The sequence below is a fragment of the Convolutriloba macropyga genome, chromosome 6, assembly GCF_964194025.1.
Source record: "Convolutriloba macropyga chromosome 6, txConMacr16.3, whole genome shotgun sequence".
Taxonomy (NCBI): domain Eukaryota; kingdom Metazoa; phylum Xenacoelomorpha; order Acoela; family Convolutidae; genus Convolutriloba; species Convolutriloba macropyga.
The window spans coordinates 12,177,973-12,199,860 of record NC_134473.1 but is presented as its reverse complement, the minus strand read 5'-3'; the positions used below and the strand labels follow the sequence as shown (position 1 = coordinate 12,199,860).

At 34.7% G+C, this 21,888-nt stretch overlaps 1 protein-coding gene across 1 annotated transcript; it reads right to left on the bottom strand.

Moving 5' to 3' along the window:
* Positions 1-1,384: 1,384 nt before the first annotated feature.
* On the bottom strand, positions 1,385-21,205 carry LOC142341233 (uncharacterized). The gene is made up of 7 exons (XM_075392152.1): positions 21,178-21,205; positions 20,442-20,598; positions 18,653-18,848; positions 13,575-13,811; positions 10,886-11,180; positions 9,857-9,996; positions 1,385-1,615 (listed from the first exon to the last, which is right to left on the bottom strand). The coding sequence occupies exons 1-7, from the start codon at positions 21,203-21,205 to the stop codon at positions 1,481-1,483; spliced, it is 1,188 nt and encodes a 395-aa protein (XP_075248267.1). The 3' UTR covers positions 1,385-1,480.
* Positions 21,206-21,888: the final 683 nt, after the last annotated feature.

The window sequence follows — 21,888 nt, the reverse complement described above, 5'->3', positions numbered from 1 at the left end:
TTTGCCATTATGAAACTACGGATTATATTTAGCCAAAGTTGTCTCAAAGAATGATGCCAGAGTAGTCTAAAACTCCACTACCCGAAAAGAAATTTGTTGACCGGCATCAAAGTTCAGACATGACAGCGATATTTGAGGCAAACTTCGCTTGAGAGCAGTTGAGTATTAAATTATGATGTGCCATGTTTTTCAGAGAACCGGGAGACTTTTTTTAGGATCGTAGATATGCTTTTTAGCTATACATTCTAAAATCTATCAGGACCATGCTTATTGGATGCGTGACCAGAATGACACCTTTATTGTTAATGAGCAGTAGACGACCTAATAAAATTCTATCAATACAGCTTAATTGGAAGGAGGCATTTATGCGTTATTGAGGGACTAACGACCAAAACTTTTTCCAGGCTTTTTTGGGCGGTCGAGTTTGTTGGATTAGGGGTGTAATTAATAAAGGTTTAGGTGTTAGTCCTGTTTTTGATGGCGAAAAGTCGATAGCGTCAGTCAACAAATCGATCAGGCATAAAATATTAGAATAAATTTTGCTTGAGAGCGTTTAATCAGAAGGAGACTCCGGAGCGCCCAGGTTTAGACCTCGACTTATGAAAAGACTTTATAATTCTAGTAGGGGGTCCAATAATGACTATAAATACAAGCTCCAGATCCTAACTAATTTCGAGGTAGTCTTTTCATGGGTCCAGATAAGGTCTTTTCATAGCAAATTAGCATGGTCTTTTAATAAATCGAACACTTTTCATTGGTCGAGGATCGCATTTTGTAGATGTGTAACACCTACTAGCAGCAACAAACTAGCGTTGCAACAGGCAGTTTTGCCGAAAAGTTTTAAGAAAAATTGACTTGTTAAGATAAAGCAGTTTTCGCAACGCAATTAACCAATATAGTGAAAGTGTTCGGTTGAATTCAACTAGTTAACAAAGCTCTAACAATCGACATTTCATCAGCAATGAGTTAAGTGTGTTATGATTTAGTTCATTTGATTATAAAATTCGTTTTATTAAAAATAGTGCAGTTAGTTTTTCGGGAAAATTTGAGAAACATTGAAAAATATGAACGATAAAACCCGCTGACTACTTTATAAGCAAGAGTGAATTTCAGTGCAAATTTCAATTGTTTGGGCCTAGTATGAATATTTTAGGTCGAGCTAAAGTGGAAAATCATATTTGGGTCTAGCTAAAGGCCAGCATCAAAAATTTTGTTAGAGCCAAAGTCTAGCTGAACGATTAGGTTTAGTTAAAGTCTTTTTATGAGCTGCTTGAGTCCAGCATTGTCTTTTCATACATATTTTATGGTCGAGCATGGCCTTTTCATAAAACGAGGCCTAAACCTGGGCGAGGAAATAACGGCCTATACCCTAGAATTCGCAACAACGATGCGTAATTTTAAAATTATCTCTGCAGAATTTCTTGGTTCACAGAATATATATTTTAAACTTATCATTCAACACCTTGGGTCAGTATCTTGGTTATCGCCTAAAAATATCCACCAACACTTTACTAAGTAGACTTTTGATATCATCTCCTGCCTCGTAACGTAGATAGCAACTGCATACAACGCTGAATGAGAGCAAGGCAAATGCACACTTCAACATCTCATTCTGTACATCAAATTGATTTTGGATCTCTTTCAACTAAAGCTTAGAAACTTCCCAAATATCCCATTATAAAACTTTCCCTTGGAATTATGCAAAGTCATATATGTTTCCCCGTTACCAGATAAACTCTTATATTTGTGCTCTACCCGGTATTTGGGCACAAACCGTATGAGAAATTGATTACAAAGAAAATATGGTTGCGGGTGATCAGAATAAAAAAAGCTTGTGATACTTTGAAACAAAATTGACTCCAGCACTGTGCTTCAAATATGCAGAAAGCACACGTCCTCATTACGTGGACGGTGTCCGCAAAGACAAGTTTCAATAAACTGTGCGCTTGTTGGAAATGAGTGACAAAAACAAAAACGTGCACCCACTTTTCACGATTCATCGAAGTTTAGTTACGCAAAACTTGGAATTAAGTTGCATATATCGTGTAGAGGGCATAAAATTTGTCAGGAGTATTGAGGTAACCCCTTTCCACAACTTAATTGTTCTCATGAAACTGCTTATTGTTATGTTATCCCGTTCATTGTGTGGAAACTACTGACTTATAACGTGGAAAAAGCGACAAAAGATTATCCCAATTTTACACACTTGACATAAAAACACGCTTTGCAAAATTGAGACCAGATATATGAAATTTTAAAACAAATTTATACTAAATTAGCTTATTGTCTATGTTTTCCACACAGTTACAACTGTAATCTCAAAACATGGGTCACTTACGTATCCACGATCTTTCTTTTCTTTCATTGACCGAGTAAGGATTCCGTGTTGAGCATTCTCTATAACTTGAAAGGAAAATACTATATAACTTGAATGAAAAATAACTATCTGCATATACTTAACATTTTCACCTAACATTTCAGATATTCTTCACTTATGTTTCAAGATGGTACTAGAAACCGGAAACATCTTGAAAAACAGTGAGAGTTCTTGCAAGAGTTTCATGATTTTTCAAGATAACCAACAGTTTACAAAGCTACTACTGTAGTATAACCAAAATTGCAATTAGTTAAAGCAATGAAGGCTGTGTGAAAATGTAAGAAAAAGGTTAGAGTAACGTGAATCTTCATTCTTTTTTAATTCCATTCTCAAAAGAAAAAATTTAAACTTCTGTTACAAAATGAAATCTTTTCACGAGTCACCAGAAAACATTCTGGTGGAAACCTGCTCTAAATGGCGATCAAATCGTCAAGGGTGCATGGAGCTCTCAAGAAACCTGTGCAAAAGGCATATTTCATTATTGCGTGGCCCGACAAAAAGATTTCGATTTCTGCTACAAAATTTGGTGCTTCAACGTGTCATCAGAGAAAATTCTGGTGGAAAGCCTGCTGTAAATGCCAATCAAATAGTCAGTCAGGGGTGTATGGAGCTCTCAAGAAACCATATGCAGAACGCACACGTCATCATTGCGTGGCCAGTGGCCGCAAAATTAAATTGCAAAAATTTGTGCGCTTGTTGGAAATGAGTGACAAAAAACGTGTACCCACTTTTCACGATTCATATAGCAAACTTTATGATATAATTAAGTTATGCATAACTTGGAATTGAGTTACTTATATCAAGCAGAGGGCGTTTAGTTTGTCTCAAGTTTTGAGGTAAACCCATTCCACAACATTAAGCAAGTAATTAGCCCAAAATTTTATGGCGGGAATTTTGCGTGTATTTTTTTGAGAACAATTCAAACACTTAATCGTTCTCTTGAAACAATGCATTGTTCTTTTAATTGGTTTATAGTGTAAAAACTAGTGACTTACAACGCGGAAAAGGAGACAGACATTTGTCCCTAGTTTTCATAGAAATACACGCGTTGTGAGAAATGAGAGAACATATAAAATTATTTTTAAAAGGTTCATACAAAATTGAGCCTAGTGCCAATCGTTTCGGCATAAGTTTACAATTGTAATCTTAAAACATGAATTATAAGAAAACACATCACAAGCCTTAATGTATACTAATTTTATCCTATCTGGCTTTAGCCACTCAATGAGTCCTACTTAAGGATTCACAAGAAAATTAAACTCTATATTTAAAAAAAACTAACTATCTGAAAATTTAGCCAAAAATGTTTCTCAAGTATTAAAGTAACCCATTTCCACAACATAGAACATATAATCAGCCTAATTTTTATGGCCAGAATGCTGTTCGTATTTGTTTGAGACCAATCCAAACACTTAATTTTTTTGTTGAAACTACGCATTGTTCTCTTAACCGATTTACAGTGTAGAGACTGCCGGTTTACAACGCGGAAAAAGGCGACAAAATTTTAACCCTAGTTCTCATGCTGGACAGAAATACACGCGTTGTGATAAATGAGAGCACACATAACAAATTCTGAAAAAAATCATAAAAGATGAGCCCAGTGCCAATCGTTTTTACACAAGTTTACAATTGTAACCTTAAAACATGGGTCATTTAAAAACAGAACAAAATCAATAATTTATACTCAGTTTTTTTGGCGTTAGCCACGTAATGAGTCCGAGTTGAGAAATCACAAGGTAAAAAACTCTATATTTTAGGAAGAAATCAACTATACGAAAATTTGGCTGACAATTTGTCACGAGTATTGAGATAACCCATATCCACAATATTGAATATGTTGTTGGCTTCAACCTTTTTTGCCCAAAATTTAATTGTCTGTACTTGAGATCAAAACAAAACTTATGTTAGCCCGTTCATAGTGTGGAAACTAGTGACTAACAACACGGAAAAAGCAACAAAAGATCAACACAATTTTTCACATTTGACATAAAAACAAGCTTTGCAAAATTGAGACAATTTTTTTTAAATTTTGAAACAAATTTAGACTAAATTAGCTTATGGTTAATGTTTTCCACACACAAAAAAAGCAAATTTAATATTAAAACTTGAGTCATGCATGTAAAGTCGATACTATTCAAAAATTACGTTTAAAGATTGTACTAGAGCCTGCAGAAATGTTGAAAACAGTGACTGTTTTTGCAAGAGTTTTATAACTTTTCAAGATAACCAGCAATTTACCAAACTACTGCTAAAGAATACCCAATTTTGTAAGTGGTTAAACTAATAAAGGCTGTATGAAAATGTAAGAAATAATGTTAGAGTAGCGTGAAACTACTACTGTAATATACCCAAATTTTTAAGAGGTTAAAGCAATTAAGGCTGTATGGAAACGTAAGAAATATGGTTAGAGTAACGTAAAACTTTATTCTTACCCTAATCCCAGTCTGGCAAAAAGTTTTCCATTTCTGCTACGAAATTTGGTGTTTCAACGAGTTATCAGAGAACACTCTGCTGGTAAGCCTGCTGTAAATGCCAATCAATTAGTCAGTCAGGGGTGTATGGAGCTCTCAAGAAACCATATGCAGAACGCATACGTCATCATTGCGTGGCCCGTGGCCGCAAAGGTAAATTTCAGAAATTTGTGCGCTTGTTGGAAATATGTGACAAAAAACGTGTACCTACTTTTCACGATTCATATAGCAAATTTGATGATATAACTCAGTTATGCCTAACTTGGAATTGAGTTACTTATATCGTGTAGGGTGCATGAAAATTGTCACGAATTTTGAGGTATATCCTTTCCACAACTTTGAACATGTATGTAGCCTAAATTTTTTGGCTGGAATTTTGTTTGTATTTATTTGAGGTCAATTCAAACACTTAATAATTGTTCTCTTGAAACTACGCAAATTTCTCTTAATCGATTTATGGTGTAGGAACTAGTGACTTATAAAGTGAAAAAGGCGACAAAAATTTGTCACCAGTTTTTACGCTAGACAGATATACACGCTTTGTGAAAACTGAGAGCACATATAAAAATTCTGAAAAAAATATATACAAAATGAGCCCAGTGCCAATCGTTTTTACTTAAGTTTACAACTGTAACCTTAAAACATGGGTCATGTGAAAACAGAACACAATCGATAATGTATACTCGATCTCTCCTTTCTGGCATTAGCCAGGTAGTGATTCTGTGTTGAGGATTCACAAGAAAAAAACTTTATGATTTGACAGTTTTTTTTGCAGATTTCTTATATTCTTTGATGATTATGTTTCAAAATGGTACCAGAGCCTGGAAACATAGGAGAAAACAGTGAGTGTTCTTGCAAGAGTTTCATGATTTTTCATGATAACCACTAGTTTGCAAAGCTATTGCTGTTATATAACCAAATCAATAAATGGTTTAAGGGATGAAGACTGTATGAAAACGTAAAAAAAGTTAGACTAACGTGAAACTTCAATTTTACCCTAATCCCATTCTGACAAAATTTTTCCCACTTCTGTTACAAAATTTAGGGCTTCTTACAAAATTTAGGGCTTCAACGAGTGATCAGAAAATATTCTGATGGTAAGCCAGCTCTAAAAGCTAATCAAATAGTCCGGTATCTCAAAACCAGCAGGGGCAATTTCTTTCTGCAACCGAAAGCAGTGGACAAAGAACTGCTCTAATTGGAAGCAACAAAATTTGTTTGAAGCATGTCAGTATAAAGATATCTCCACTGTTCCCCTGATGGAACAATGGCCTCAGAAAACACAATTTTAATTTCCTTGAAAAGACTAGAAGATAGATTGTAGTGAAAATGGAATAACTCTTTCGCAACAGCTATGAGCGTTGTCAAAACCAGATATTTTTGCAACCAAGAGAGAATCTGAAACTTCTGTTTGAAAGGTACTACGTGCAAAAAATTGTCCTTCCATTTCGAAGATGGTGCTTTATTTTCTTGAAATATGAATCATTAATTCATCATAGGCTACCGTGGTCAATTGCTTCACAGCAAGATGGTGAAGTTCTTTAGAAACTGGTAGATGAAAGCAAGTAAAAAAATGGGGCGATATTCTTTTCCTTCTGATTGGGTGCTTAAACGGAAATAATATGTTAACCTATGAGAATTTGTTAATTGATTCTTCGCGACTCACCCAATGAGAGGGAAGATGAACAAATTGGTTCAAAGTTCGCTATATATACAGAGAAGGCAAGTAATAAAATTAACGATCAACAAGGAGGCCTTAAATTCATTAAAAGAGTGTTATTAAAAAATTTGCCAACAGTCAAACAAATAAAATAAATAAAGATTCTTTTACCTTTTGTTAATTATGGAGTGAGTTGAAATAAGTTTGAAATGAGTTAAATTTATCCATTGTTTTTAGGTCCCTCTGCTCACTGTTTTGGAAGTTATCTGATAGCGTGAATTTATTAGATTTCTAATTTTACGCCCTAGTTTTTCACCAGCTACACTGCAAACCACGATGATTACAGTATTTGTCTCATTTAGCACCGAGTTTTTCAGAAATGTTTAATGCTTGCACATCCACCCATGATTTCTTGACGTTATTCTCAACGAAGTTTAGAACCTGCATTTCAGATCCCTCGCTATGCTACTTAGTATGAGTTTTTTAAAATAATGCAAGAACTGTGGGAAACTGACGGAATTAATTAGTTTCTACCGCAAAGACCCCAGATTTTTTGAGCTGCAGCTTTTCTTGCCAGAGTTTAATGATTTTTCAAGAGAAAAAGCAGTTTGCACAGCTATTGCTGTAGTATACCCAAAGCTGCAAGTGGTTAAGCAATGAAGGTCTTATGAAAATGTAAGAAATAAGATTAGACTAGCATGAAACTTCATTTTTACCTGAGAGCAATTCAAAAATTAATTGATCTCTTGAAGCTACGCATTTTTCTTTTAATCTTTTTATAGTAAGGAAATTAGTCACTTACAACGTGGAAAAGGTTACAAAAGCTTGTAACAAATTTTCACGCTAGACAGAAAATCACGCTTTGTGAAAAATGAGAGCACATATAGCAAAATTTGAAACAAATTTATACAAAATTAACGCAGTGCCAATCGTTTCCACAAAAGTTTACAACTGATCTCAAAACGTGGGTCATGTAAAAACACAAAACAATCGATAAAGTACACTCGATCTTTTCCTTCTGGCATTAGCTACGTGATGATTTCGAGTTGAGGTTTCACAAAAAACTTTATAACTTGAAAAGAAAAAAGTAACGGAATCAAACAATTTTCTGGACAATTTTTATATCTTTTATTGATTATTTTTCAAGATGGTATTAGAACTTGGAAGCATCTTGAAAAACAGTGAGTGCTCCACACTCTAAACTTGTGTGGAAACGATTGGCACTGGGTTAACTTTAAAATTTCTGTTTAAGCATTAAACAGCTAATTTAAGAATTAAACATTTCTGAAAAACTCTGTGGTAAATGAGAAAGTACAGTAATCACCGTGGTTTGCATTGAAGCTGGTGAAAAACTACGACGTAAAATTACAAATCTAAAAATATGACGCTATCGGACATCAACAATTTAAATCTACGGAATTTTTTTTGCAGAGTATCAAAAATTATCAGGACCGCAGTGTGATATGGTGGTGTCGCGTTAACATGAATTGAAAACATACCCAGCAGATTGCCGGAAAATAGCCGCCGTTGACTCCAATAAGCACGATTGGGATTGAACGAATAGAATATATTGAAAAAAAAAGATTTTTGTACAAAAATATTTCTTAAGTCTGATTTATTTTGATGGCATTTCGTAGTTGAACATACTTCTGTTTCTTAGAGAGAGGCTACAGGGGCTACTATCAACACCAATAAGCATTAGAGGTGGTAACTAAGACTTATAGGAACGACGTTCAAATAGCGGGCATCTAAAATTGGGCTTTATGGGTTTATCCCGTTTCTATTTCTGATTTCAATTTTTTATACCGACTCTGTTCATTTTGAATTGTTTTGCTTAGCAACTGATGTTCAAATTCACTTTTAGCAGAATGAGAGAAGTGAGAAACTAGCCTAGAGAAGTCAAAAAGATTTCACGCAAAATGTCGAAAAAGCGGCAAAATGGTAAAGCGAAAAAAAGTTTGACGAAGTAAAAAAAAATACGAGCGCAATAATAGCCGGCTGAGAAGATGAGGGCGGCTATTAATCAAATAATTGAAAAATCAGGAAATGTTTTGTTGTTAATGTTTCTGATATCGTTCGACCATGGCCGACAGATTGCCGCGATTAGCTGCGATAGACGCTTATGGCCTTCAAAAACAACTAAAGACATAAGATAGACAGATTGATCAACAGTCTTTTTATAGACGACTAGATTTTTTGGGTTAGATTCGAAATGTCATTTTTATGAGACACTTATGTTCTAACCCTTATAGAGTTTTTTAAAATAAATATTCAAAATCAAAAACTTTAATTACACTGATAATCAAGAATTGGGGCATACACGTTTGGCACTACTTAGATGCACATTATTAATCTTTAACTAGTTATTGTTCATAAAATTTAAAATTCATTAAATGAGTTCCAAAATCAATTTTTCTAGTGGGGTAAGGCACGCAATTGACCTTAAAGGAGAACAAATTACGTCACGCACACAACTTTTAACTGCAAAGCTGTAAAAGGCCCTGAAATTTTAAAAAGTTAATGTGAGTAAAAAAGTCGATAGCGAGAAAGAGAAATTTTATTCAAACAAAAAACTAGGCCTAACATCAACTATGAATGGAATCGAAAAACCATTAAAAAAATCCGATCCAAAAAAATGAAATAAGAAAACGGTAAAATTCATAGTGAAATTGCCGCATGTGAACAAAAAACCACTAGCGAGTGAGAAAGCTTCTTTTTCCCACTCTACTTTTCTCAATTCAGTGTTTTCTCACTCTACTTTAAAATTAGAGTAAAAAAATTTCACGCCGCAAAACCACTCGCTTTTGTTGCTGCACTTCCTGTTTCGGCGTGACCAAAACCACTAATCCAATTTGACTTCAGAAATCACGAAAATGCGTGAACAGATATATAAAAAAAGACAGCGCCCCAATACAATTCAAATTCTTTGAATTGTAAAATCTCAAGATGTCCCCAGTAATAGCCACTATCGCTTCGCGGCTATTAAAAAGAAACCTGTTATCTTGTAAGAATATGCAAGATAGATGGTTATCTTGCACAATTTTTTCAATACTGGGTTATGATTGGTGTCTGAGGGGGTGACTGAGGGGGGGGGGGGGGGGTGCTGTGACTGAGGGGGGTCAAACAAAGCTAAAAATTGCCCTACATACAATGAAGTTGCCTCCTCAAAACAGCTTTGGTGAATCACATAATTAGAGACTAGTTGAAAAGTCTGGACCTCCGAGCGGTACCTGTTTATCTCGTTTTTGAGGACGAAAAGTCAAATGTAATTGACGAAAAGCAAATTAATTATGATAGATATCGCATTATGGCGCAGAGTGGAGTTTGAGGAAGGAAAAGAGATCCCTGAAATCTGTGGGCTCTTTCAAGTCTTTCCAGTTCCTCCTGTTCGTTGATGTCAATCTCGTGCTCATCCTTGCTGAACATACTCTCTATGATGTCAAGAATTCTGCCTCTGTTATCAGGGTAGTTCAGCAGATCTCCAAACCCTGAACAACAAAAAATTATTCAATTTTATAATGCTTTAAAAAAGGATCTATTCTTTTTCGGCCACCAGCTTAGGAATATGTTTTCTTACCCCCAGGACCACGTGCATTATTTTTACATAGTAACGTTCTATACAACTATACACATTTGTAATTGGGGGTCAAAAACACTGGGGGTGGACAGAATAGATCCCAAACCAGATTTTCTTCAAAAAATTGGGATTATTTTGGAAGCACTTGATGATTGGCAGGATCTTTTCTGTTTGTGCCCCACCCCCAGTTTGTGGGTACATATTATTTGAACCCCCCGACGCACGCGCCATATTTTTACATCATGATTTACTATGTAATGACACGTGCTCTGTAATTGGTGAGTGGATAACGTACTGGGGGGGGGGGGCACTTCCAATATTATACATCTGAAATGACAAGCCGAGTGTAAAAGTATTCACAATCGCAGATCATGTGAGCGAACTTTTGGACTGGTTCTTTACCTCAGCGAAACCAGATGACCCTCCGTGTTTCATATTCTTGCAACTTGATAATAGTAAACGCATGTAGTAATGAAAAGTCATTTTTGCTGAGAAGCAGAGAAGACTGGAAAGACAGAAATGCACACTTCGAGATTACTAAAGCTACAAAAGAGCTGCTAAGAGACTTTAATTCCCTAGAGTTTCACCAGTTTATACCGTTTTGTGAGGACTGAATTTCAATTTAAATTTGCTAATGCGAGCAAACGGATATTAGGAGCTTCTTTCAAAGGCACGATTTCAGTTGTAGGCAACAAAAATGGAACTATCGTCACTCTGGAAGAGTTTGGATACCATCAGACAGAAACTAAGGAGAACAAACAATTTAGGATAATCTGTATATTTTTTTATCATACTCGAACCTTCAACAAAAGTCTTCGGGTCTCCGTATACCGTGTTAGCTCCAGGTGGTGCGATCACTAATGGACTCAACTGGCTCAAAAACAGCTGCTGGTCTTTGAAAAACTCATGTCTGGCTTGAGCTTGGGCTGGATCTTCCTTAACATACAGCCAACCCTCGCCTCTCCTCTCTGCCTGTTCCAGTCTGAACATCCTTAGTTTTATGAAGTTTATGTCTGACTGGATTCGATCTTGAGTAAGACAAGCCAGACGTCTGTCTGTACAAGCCAGTTCGTGTAGCTTATTCAGCATCTCAGCCTAAAACGGGACTAATTGCAGTTGAACTTTGCAGAGTTTCTGCAGAGTTTCTGGTAAGAATATTGCAAAAAACTTGCAAAATCTTACAATTTTCCGTGTAAGTTCAAGAGACTAACAAAATAGGCGTGTTCTATATCAAGAGTTTTGCGAGATAGGCGTTGACATGCAGTGCACTGGCAAGATATGCTTGGGATCTGGTGCTCAAAATCAATAAACATTTGACCGTTTTATAATTTATTAGCAATGTTACAGCCGCGCTGCTGACTCTGTTGAAAAATGTGAACAGCTCTTTAAATTTTATTCTGAATCATTAATCAAATTTTGTTCCCGAATGCAATAGTGAAACGTGATTTCATCTTTGCATTGGGCAGAAAATTGTCAATTAATTGGTCAAATTTTAGAAAATTTTGATTTTTTTACAATGATGAAATGAATTAATAATCCAATCCGTTAAAGAGTTCTGATCAAATTGATTAATATAGTCAAAAACTGATTTTTAAACTGTCTAATGGATGATATATGTCAGTTCTCAGTGCTGAAAATTCTTTTAACTATTTGGGAAACAAAGGTATAAACAATGAACTGTTATGCCACTTTTAAACATTTTTTACTTTGACGCAATTCGTCGAAAATTACACAACTTCCATTTTCTTTATTCTTGAATCGTCATAGGACACTAATTTTGCTTAAATTTTGCTTTCCCGTTTGTTAATTCGGTTGATTTCAACAACAGAATCTATGCCAGTTTCAACTTTCAAATCTTTGGTTTGTTTTCTTTGAAGCTTTCCAGTCAAAAGTCCAGTGTGCGTGTTATTCAGAATATCCAGAGTTTAGAAAACAATAAAGCAGATACAAAATCGTATGATTTTCGTTTGTTTGGACTTCAATGTAACAAACTACACAATGCTTGGTATATAAAATGCTTAAATTGTGGTCAAAAGATAACACAGGAAGCGAATTCAATTCTAATTCTTCGATAAAATAGCCTCCACTTGAAAATCTTCACACATAATCGACATAAAGACAGTTAAAATATTTCTCGAAAGAAATAAAAATGAGAAAAATAAAAATGTGTCCGAGGACTATATCATCGGATTGAGCACCAAAGATCAGTTACAAATTTCCGGAAAACAGACTTTATACAATCCAGGATGCCCAGCTCTGACCTGTTTTTGATCAATTAATAGGACTTATACGGTGCCATAGAGAACTTACAAACCTCTGTAAGGTGCCGTATAAGGCCGAAATAATCTTTCTTAGGCACCGTAGCCAACCTGGTAAGGCTGTATCAACTTTTCTTTTGTAAGACTTCTAAGGAATCTTTCAAACATTCTTATTGTTCTTGTTCGTTAAAGAGATATTGTTCTTCATCCTCAAGTGCGCCAGTCGGTCATAACATTTTACCTCAAAACATTTTAAAATTAAAAATTTTGCTACAGCTCGTTATGAGGCCGTACCAAGTTTTGGAAGCCTTCTGAGGTGTTCTTCTAAGTTATAACAAAAAGCTATAGCATCGGTGCTTTCCTGAAACACAAAAATAACTCAAAAATTGGAAATAATAGAGGAGGCAAAACTCAACAATGTTAGCTGTTGTAACATTGAATTGGCAGCATATTAAAAACCAAACATCTCAATTGATTCAATGCTTCATATGTGTAGTAATCAAATCCTCATGTCTGACTAGGAAAATTCAAAATCATACAGATTGTACTGCAAAAAACTGAAAAATCAGTTTTTAAATTGACTTGAGAAAATTTTCCGACAACATTTTAGCATTTTGTTTTGTTTTAGTCTTAGATATTCTTGTATTTGCTTGGAGAGAACTTTATGACGCGGTCTTACTGTCTGCTCAGGTTGAATTCTCCCATGGCTAATTCAAGAACTCCGCTACTGACGGTCCCAACCCCAGAATGAAGAGGGAGCAGAGAAAAACCCAAAAATTTTACTGGAAACATCTCAAAAAGACATTTTATTATGAGAGAGTTTTCGGACAGTTTTCAGACTATTTCAATATTCATTGCACCTGATTAATTTTGCTAAGTGTTAACTATGGAACCTTATTAATCTTGATGCGGCCTTAAAACGATACTTAAAAATAATAAGGCCGTGTATGGTGCCGTAGTAAACGTGACAAGAACTTAGTATGGTTTCCTTCTAACACTTTTCCAGAGCCGTATTACAAACTTACCAAATTTTCCGGGGTCGGTCAACCTGAGTAATGAAAATGCCTATTGTACGCGCAATACTAGTCGAGAAATTCTCGGTACCGTCGTTGTTTTTCTAGTCGAAAACGGCGTTAGCCCTTATGATTGGTATCGTCGTTTTTGTTCGGTACTTACTTAAGAGATGTTCGTTACCGTCGTTTTTATTAATACACACAGTGAAGATACTAACCATCTTTTCTTCATTATTTTCACTCCTCGGCGATGTTTTCAGTTTCTGGTCGATGGAATAGATCTGTTGCGATAGTTGTCTCTGTTTCTTTGTTTGCTCCTTGATCATATTCTCTCTCTTCTCTTGTCTTGTTTGCAGTTCAAGTAGCTGCTGATGAAGACCAGTCATTTCTTCAAGTATTCTTGGTTTAATCTGATTGTTCCAGTGCTCTGCAACATTCTGCTCCGGAATATTACACTAAAAAGAATGATTGAACATGGGAAAGTGTGGGTTGGAAAGTTTATATGACGCGTGGAGTATACCCTAGAGATTCTGGAATTTTTATCGTGTAAGATCTGACAAATTTCTGACAAAACCATCTTGCTAATAGCCTGTAAGGGGATGCATCTTCTTATCAAATCTGATAAGACGTTTCTCAGATCGTATACAATAAAAATTCCTCTTATAAGTTCTTACACGATAAAAATTCCTCTTATAAGTTCTTACGCGATAAAAATTCAGTTTTATCAGGTCTTACACAATAAAAATTCCGCCTTATCAGATCTTACGCGATAAAAATTTCCTTTTATCTGATCTTACACGATAAACATTCGGAAAGCTATGACTCTAAAAGTTCTTGAAGAAAGGCATGCTCTTCAAATTGAAGACAATTCAGAGTTGCTTTCAAGCAGTAGCCGAAAAGCTACAGCATGAAACACTTAAGCGTCAGAGCAACAAAGAGAAAAGTATCTTATACTGTCTTTTATGACTTATAAGATATTGTAAAAAGGTTATTCCAGTGGCAAGGGCTTTCTCTGAAGCGCTGATTATCGAACTAGGCTGAAAAATATTTTTTTTTTCAAAGACCGAAACTATCCTGGACTGCTAAATTTAGTCAAAGTACCCAGTAAACACTCTCAATAAAATTGCCGCCAAAACAGAATCAAGACTCATTTTTTGTTTCATAATTGGTTAGTTGACCGACTTTTTAGTTTCATAGGAATTTGACTACGTTATACGGTTATATTGAAATCATTAAAACATGTCTTATAAGATCTTACACGATAAAAATTCCGTTTTATCAGATCTTACACGATAAAAATTCCATCTTATCAGATCTTACACGATAAAAATTCTGATAAGAGGAATGTTTATCTTATAAGATGTCTTATAAGATCTTACACGAAAAAATTCCTCTTAACTGAATTTTTATCGTGTAAGTTCTGATAAGAGGAATTTTTATCATGTAAGATCTGCTCAGATCTTACACGATAAAAATTTTTAGTCAGCATCTAATCAGATCTTACACGATAAAAATTCCACAATCACTGGGTTTCTAATATGTGCATGTATGTGTGTTTGCGTGGCTGTGTGTGTGCATCTGTGTGTGTTTGTTTGTGTGTGTGAGTGTGCTTTATGTGTTTGTCTCTCTCTCTCTCTCTCTCTCTCTCTGTCTGTGTGTGTGTGTGTGTGTGTGTGTGTTTGCGTGCGTGCGTGCGTGCGTACGTGCGTGCGTGCAAGCTTAATTGTGCCTTCAGAACCAAGTTTCTGTTTTTGTAGAAACCAAGTTTCTTGTTTCAGAAAACGATTGGCACTTGCGCTCCATTGTATTGTGAGACAAAATCAAAGGGACAAGATGAGCAAAAAAAAAATTATCAGTTTTTTTTTTCGAAAATTTACTAGTTTTTCTACTCCAATTTGCATCTCCATGATATTAAAGTTGTAGAGACATTTTAATCAAACTTATGCGTTGAAAATTAAATAATGATCAATCATAAATGATGAAGAGTGTGAAAAAAGGTACGAAAGCAGCAAATATCAAAAAATCATTCGATGTTTTATCTCAAAACCACATGTTTTATTGGGCCATTTAGGCGCAACATATCATACTTTCAGCTGACTAAAATGCGTAGCTAGAACAAATAAGATATTTCCAAAAATCCCATTCCCAAAAAATAATCAGACCAAAAATCAAATTTAAATGACAGAAAAAAAGTAGTCCAAATTCTGTTTGCAAACAAACACCTCTACCGCTCAGAGGATAAATTAAAAACCATTAGCTTCATAAAAGCAGTGTGAATAATTTTTTGCCAGAGATATTATTGCACAATTTTTATTTAAGCAAACTAAAATTATGACTCCCATTCTATTTTTTGTTGATATCGGACATTGGAAAGTCTCCAATAGATCGTTACTTGGATTGTAAGAAAAATTATGATGCAGACAATCAAAATTTTGCTCCAATTGATTTGATTTGTCCTTATGGCATATATTTCAATTTAATTGCGTTGTTTTCATTAACAGCTCGAGAGTAAAAAATTTGGCATCCAAGTATTGTAACAGCGAAAATACCATCCCAGACAGTGGAAACAAAATCTCGACCATGCGTTTTGTTGCATTAATCTAAATTACAGTCCTGTAAATTTGAACCACCGGTTTTACTCAGAATTGGGGATTTTTCATTTGCGGTATTTTAATTAGTGTTTTGTTTGTCTATACTTTTGTTACATGGACACAATATCTTCAAAAAAAGATTGATCAGTATTTTGACTTTTCCTTGTGTTGTTTTTTCGTCTTGTATCCCAGAGTCACGTAATCTTGTTACTTGATTACGCAGGTCTTGTTCACGTTTTAATGATGGCGCCTTCTACAGAAGATAAAAATTTCAATGTTTTCAGATAAAGACTCAAGGTTTTTATGGCTATGACAATATGTGAATTAATCAGAAATAAAATATTGGTTGCGATTGTTGTTCTTTTTGTATTCTTATCTTTTAGTCTGGCCGAGGATTGTTCTTATTGGTTTTCTACTGAAGAATCCCTTAATTCCTACAATGATTTGACTAGAAATTTAAATGTTTTTTTGACTTCAGAATAAACTGTTTAAAAAAATTAAGGAGCTTCTGGGTTTCACTCCTTAATCTGGCCCATTTTTGTCTACTTGCTACTTGGGACGTGGTCTCATTAAAACCAAGGCCCCACATTCCACAGATAGCATCAAAACGGAGTCTCCTCAAAAGATTCAGAATTGATCACTTTTTTTGTACTGTGTTGCTGTTCCTTAATGAAAAATGTAGCCGCTTGATGTTTTTCCCTAATTGTTGGTTTTTTGTTTGCGCAGAAAAACAGTTTATGAAGAAGCTAAGAAATGATCATCGCATTGTTGCAGAAATTAAACATAACTAGTGTTTTCAGTTTCTGCTTATTGATATTCATCGAGATAACAGTATTTTTTATATTGAACTTCAGAATTGGTCTTTTCTCTATCTATTCTTAATTTTTTAGCTTGAAGTTGACCTTAAGACTTCATAGTTTAAAGTGTTAAAAGAAATGTTTTCACTGCTTTTGTAAAAATTTCGCTACGATATTTTTCAATCTTATTGTATGGTGAACAGTTATGGTAAATTTAACGCAACTGAATTTCAAAATTTTTTCACAATTTAGTTGCTTTGCTTCTCAACAGTTTTCAAAAAATCTGTGATACATGATATTTCAAGCAGCGCATATTGTGAATTTCGTAAACAGAATGTGAAGATTTCCTTCTTCCCGCTCGTTGTGGTTTATTTGTGTTTTGTTTGTTGACAAAAAAATCTGACGTTGACGCAAAAATATTGATAGCCAAAGTTTTTCCAGATTTCAATGAAATTGATTTTTTTTCGGGATCTCTCAAGTTATCTAACTTTTTTTATCATTACGTTGTCTTCTTCTGAGTTTCTTACGATCTTCTGATCACTGTATTAAATACGGGATTTTATGAGCATGTGTAAGTCACTTCTCTCAGTAAAATAATTTTGCTCCCACGTCTTAATTCAAAATTCAGAATGTAGCGTTTGAACTATCTGCAATTTAGTCTCATTATTGACAAATTTTTTGTGTTTTTTAGTGAAACATAACAAAAACTCTCTATTGGTTTTAGTTTTTATCCAACGATTTGTTTACATTGCTAAAGTTTGGTATTGAAACGTAATAGCTCTTTTAGAATTTACCTTAAATTATGGTTACTTATTGTCTCTTGCTATTGAAACATGTTTAAATTTAGATTTTTCGGTCTAATAATATTCCTCATTTCGATTTGTGTTTTCACTTTATTGCTAATAAAATTTTCTCTGATGTAATTTGTCACTTTTGTTGATTTTGATATGTGGTGATCTCCTCTTTTAGGTTTGACGCCACAGTTTTCCGAGAACGTATGGAGTTTTGATTATAACAGTTTTGTTATTCGCGATGCCTCTTTTCTCATTTTTTTTCACATAGTTATTTGTATGTTTTTGTTGAATGTATGCACTTCGTTTTTGATAAATTAAAGTCCACTTGTTTTGTGGTTCTTTTCAGACTTTCATTGTCAGTTCTTGCATATGTAGGGCCAATTGCTTTTTTGACAGTCAGAGGTTGCTACTACTATAAAAGTGTTCGTATTCAAGTCATTAGTCAACTCATTTCTTCGCTCTTGTGCTGTATAAAATTTAACTGAGATTTTAATTTTTTTTGGTAAAATGAGTTGTTTACTTAATGCAATTGTCTTTTCTTTTGCATGACAACGTGTATTATCTGGTTTTATTCAAACAAAATTTTTGCCAGGTTGATTTTTCCCAAAACTTCCCTGTTTTACAACTGTGTCCTGTCTGAGAATCCATTTAACATCTTCGAGACTCTTTTACTCTGTGCTATTTTGAAATTTGCTTGTCTCTACATCTTGTGCCAACGCACATTGCCCAGCCTCAAAGTTATATTTTGTTAGCCAAATCAAATTTGCTCTCAATTTTAAATACTCAAAAAATAGCTAGGGTCATTTGCTCATTGAGTGCTTGGGAATTTTTATAATCAATAGAATGCTTTGTGCAACAGGCTTTTGTAATAGACGTTAAGTGTACCCAATTTTCTTTCTGGACGAGCAAGTTCATTTCAAATTCAGTTTTACACGGTGAAGATTTTCCGCAAAAATCTCGATTATTATTATTTAAAAAAATTGATTGTAACTATAACGTACGTACTATCCATTATCGGTCGACCACTGTCTTTTCATACCCGATATTGGTCGACCACGGTCTTTTCATAAGTCAACCTCTCAACTGAGGGTAGAATAAGATCACGGAATGGTACCTTTTCAGCGTAGTAACGTGTGAATGACGTCATATCGAGATCTCTGTACATTCTGTGCTCTTCCTCTCTTTGCCTACGTCTCGCTTCTCTTCTCCTGTGTCTATCATACTCTTCCATTCCCCTCCATAGTCTGTCATCAGTGATGTAGCCTCGAGTCCCAGCATCTGGTGTTGAAAACAGCTGACCCCTTGATGGTCTGAAAATGTTTCGTACTACTGTTAACTGTGCGTGGATAGCAAAAATATGTTTGAAAAACCAAGGAAAAAGCTGGTTCGGCCCGCGAGGCATGGCCGAACGCGCTAAATACGCAGCTCTTTAATAGTAAATTGGGGGGTTTATTTCCATGGGCGTTTATTTCCGTGGGAGTTTATTTCCGTGGGGGTTTATTTCCTATCTAAAATGAAGTGGGGTTTTTTCCGTGGGGTTTTTTTTCCGCAACCGCAAGTGGAGGGCTAAAAAAAATTTTAAATTAAACAAACGTGGCAGCTTGCAGGGAAACTAGCAAAACTCTTTCCTTCTGACAAAAAAATACTGTATTTTTCCTTTTGCGAAATTTCTGTCATTTAGTATTAGCAGCTGTTTGACCCCACGCAATTTTTGCTGACCTATGGGGGTTGTGGACAACTCTTACATATGTGTGAAATCTATTTGCTATCCTTTGTAAGTAGATTCCACGTGAAATCTACTCACCATTTTAGCTGTACAATTTAAAACCTCGCTTGTAATTACTTTTCTTAATTTTGTTTGAATGAAATTCATAAGGGCAGCTGAGTAATAATTGCGAAAAAAATCAAATAGAGTGAAATTTAATTAGTTTAATTACAGAAAATCTGGTTGAATAAAATCTGTAGACATCAAAAGAATGGATTTTAATTACACTAAGTGTGAATTTCAATCACATAAAGGGGATCTTTTCTAACAAGAGTGGAATGTAAAAAACTTCTAAATGTGGTCACGTTGAGAGTGTGAAATCTATTTTGAAATATTCTGTAAGTACTTGGAGTTATTATGAATACATGTTTGAAGATTGGTCGAGAGAGTCTTTTAAAAATGACAAATTAATGCCATTTTGCACAAAAAATTCAAGCTCAAACAACTGGGGCGTATTTGTTTTCATTTTTCTAACAGTCTCTGTTAGACACAACACGCTTCCAAGTCTAGTTTAAAAAAGTCAGTCCTGAATAATCATAACATTTTTTGAGTAAATTTACTCAAATAAATTAAACGTTTTGAAACTTGATGGTGTTATAGATATTTAAATTCTTCTATTTTTCAGGTTTCCCTGTCAATTTGTTGAACTGGAAAAAATTCGCTTTTAAGTATTTTGGATGGTATAGCATTGCATCACCTCAACAGCTTAATAAAATGCAAGTTGTTGAACAAAATGAAATATTGACTCTCATATACATTTATTTTACTGATGCATAATTCAAAAAATTATTGCAAAAAGTCAAACAAGTCGATCAGAAACAGTTAACTAATTTGAAAAAATAATTCATAGAAACCGTTTTTTATGTGATAATTCTGCCAGAAATGTTATCAAAACTGAAATGTCGCAAAATTTCATCATCTGCGTAAAAATTTGTTTTCAACCAAAATGAACTGACCTTTTCTTCAAGGTTTATAGGCATGAACCCGGCTGAAATCATATTTATCCGGGTCAACCTCTAAAAAATCAATCTTCATTATGTCGAAAAAATCAGGGTCACGATGCGACCTATAAAAACCCCGCCCGCTGTCTATTCACGGGAATTCAACACTAAATATCTGGTTGTTCTAATACGCTAACCCGGCAGAAACCCGACTGTTTTGCAGTCCATTGAAGGAGTTCCTGCGCATTTCGGATCGTTTAGGAATTAGGGGTTGATTGGGTCTGCGCTGTAGAAAGTCTTGCGTCCAGTGAGATGGGAATCGGGTTCCAGGTTCGTATCTTGGGTGCAGAGAGGCTGAAAAAAAGCCCCGACCGTAAACTCTGCCCAAATTGAAATCTGGACTTAACCTTATGAAAATACCATCCTCGACTTATAATGTCCATGAAAACATAAAGCTCGATGGAAATGGCAACAAAAAAACTTTTTCTTCACTTCAGTGAGAGCTTCGACTGGAATCAAACTGGACTGACCTGGGCTGGATAGTCTGGACTCAAAATTAGCAACCTAGAGTGTGTATTGACCCAAAATGCTCTTTTGTACAATGTTTTGACAATTGAGGAGCAACTCGACTAAATTGAATTACAAAAGGGCAAATCTAACACAGACGTGCTTATAAGCACGTCTGTGTTAAATTTGCCCTTTTGTAATTCTGATCAGTCTATATTATGACATGAACAGAATCTGCACAAGTGTAAAAATGTCTATATACAGTCTATGGATTTACACTGGCTCAGTACTGGAATACTCTGGATGGTCAGCCCGGGTAGTCTTATCATGACTCAAAACACGATTTCGTCATTTTTTATGAATTTTAGTTATTGTAAATAAATTGCTCTTGCAATTTGTTTTTGACAATTAACTCCAAAGTTTTACTTGTTCTGATAATTCTGGTTTCACCCATTCTTATGAAATATGGTTTTGTTATGAGAGCCGCTTAAGAGAGCTATTGAAATGAAAAGTGGAAAAACCAAACAACTTTCAGTCTTTTAACTGTCAACTATTAATTGATAGGTACAAAACGCAAAACTGTTTTGAATTATTCAGAAATTTAGCAACTGTTTTATCAATTTTGTTTTGTTTTATCGTTTTTGTCACAGCCGGGGTCACTCGTGGAATAAAAAAGAGGATTGGGAAAACCTAAAAAATCAAACGCAATGTTTGAAAAATGAGTTTTCAGCTGAAATTGATAAAATTTTCCGATAAATTTTAGTTTTATTATACTTATGTAAATTTAATACTAAAAAAGCAAAAGTAGCGTAAAATATAGAGAAGAATAAAAGAAGAAAATATCTATTATTCCTCAATAAAAGTTGCTGTTCTTAATATTATAATAATATAATGCAATTTTGCATCAATTCATTGCTTAAAACAAATGCAAATGTATCTAGGGCAAATTTTGTGAAGATTGTGCAAGATAATTATATCTCTGGTAGATCTCACAAGATATCCATTTTTATGGCAGGTCTCGCAGAATATTGACAGAATAGCCATTTGGTCTCGACTAAGGTTTTTTTTATTTTAATCAATTTCTTTACAACTTTGCAAATTTATGACACAATTTTTCCAAAGTATTGTCTCGAAATG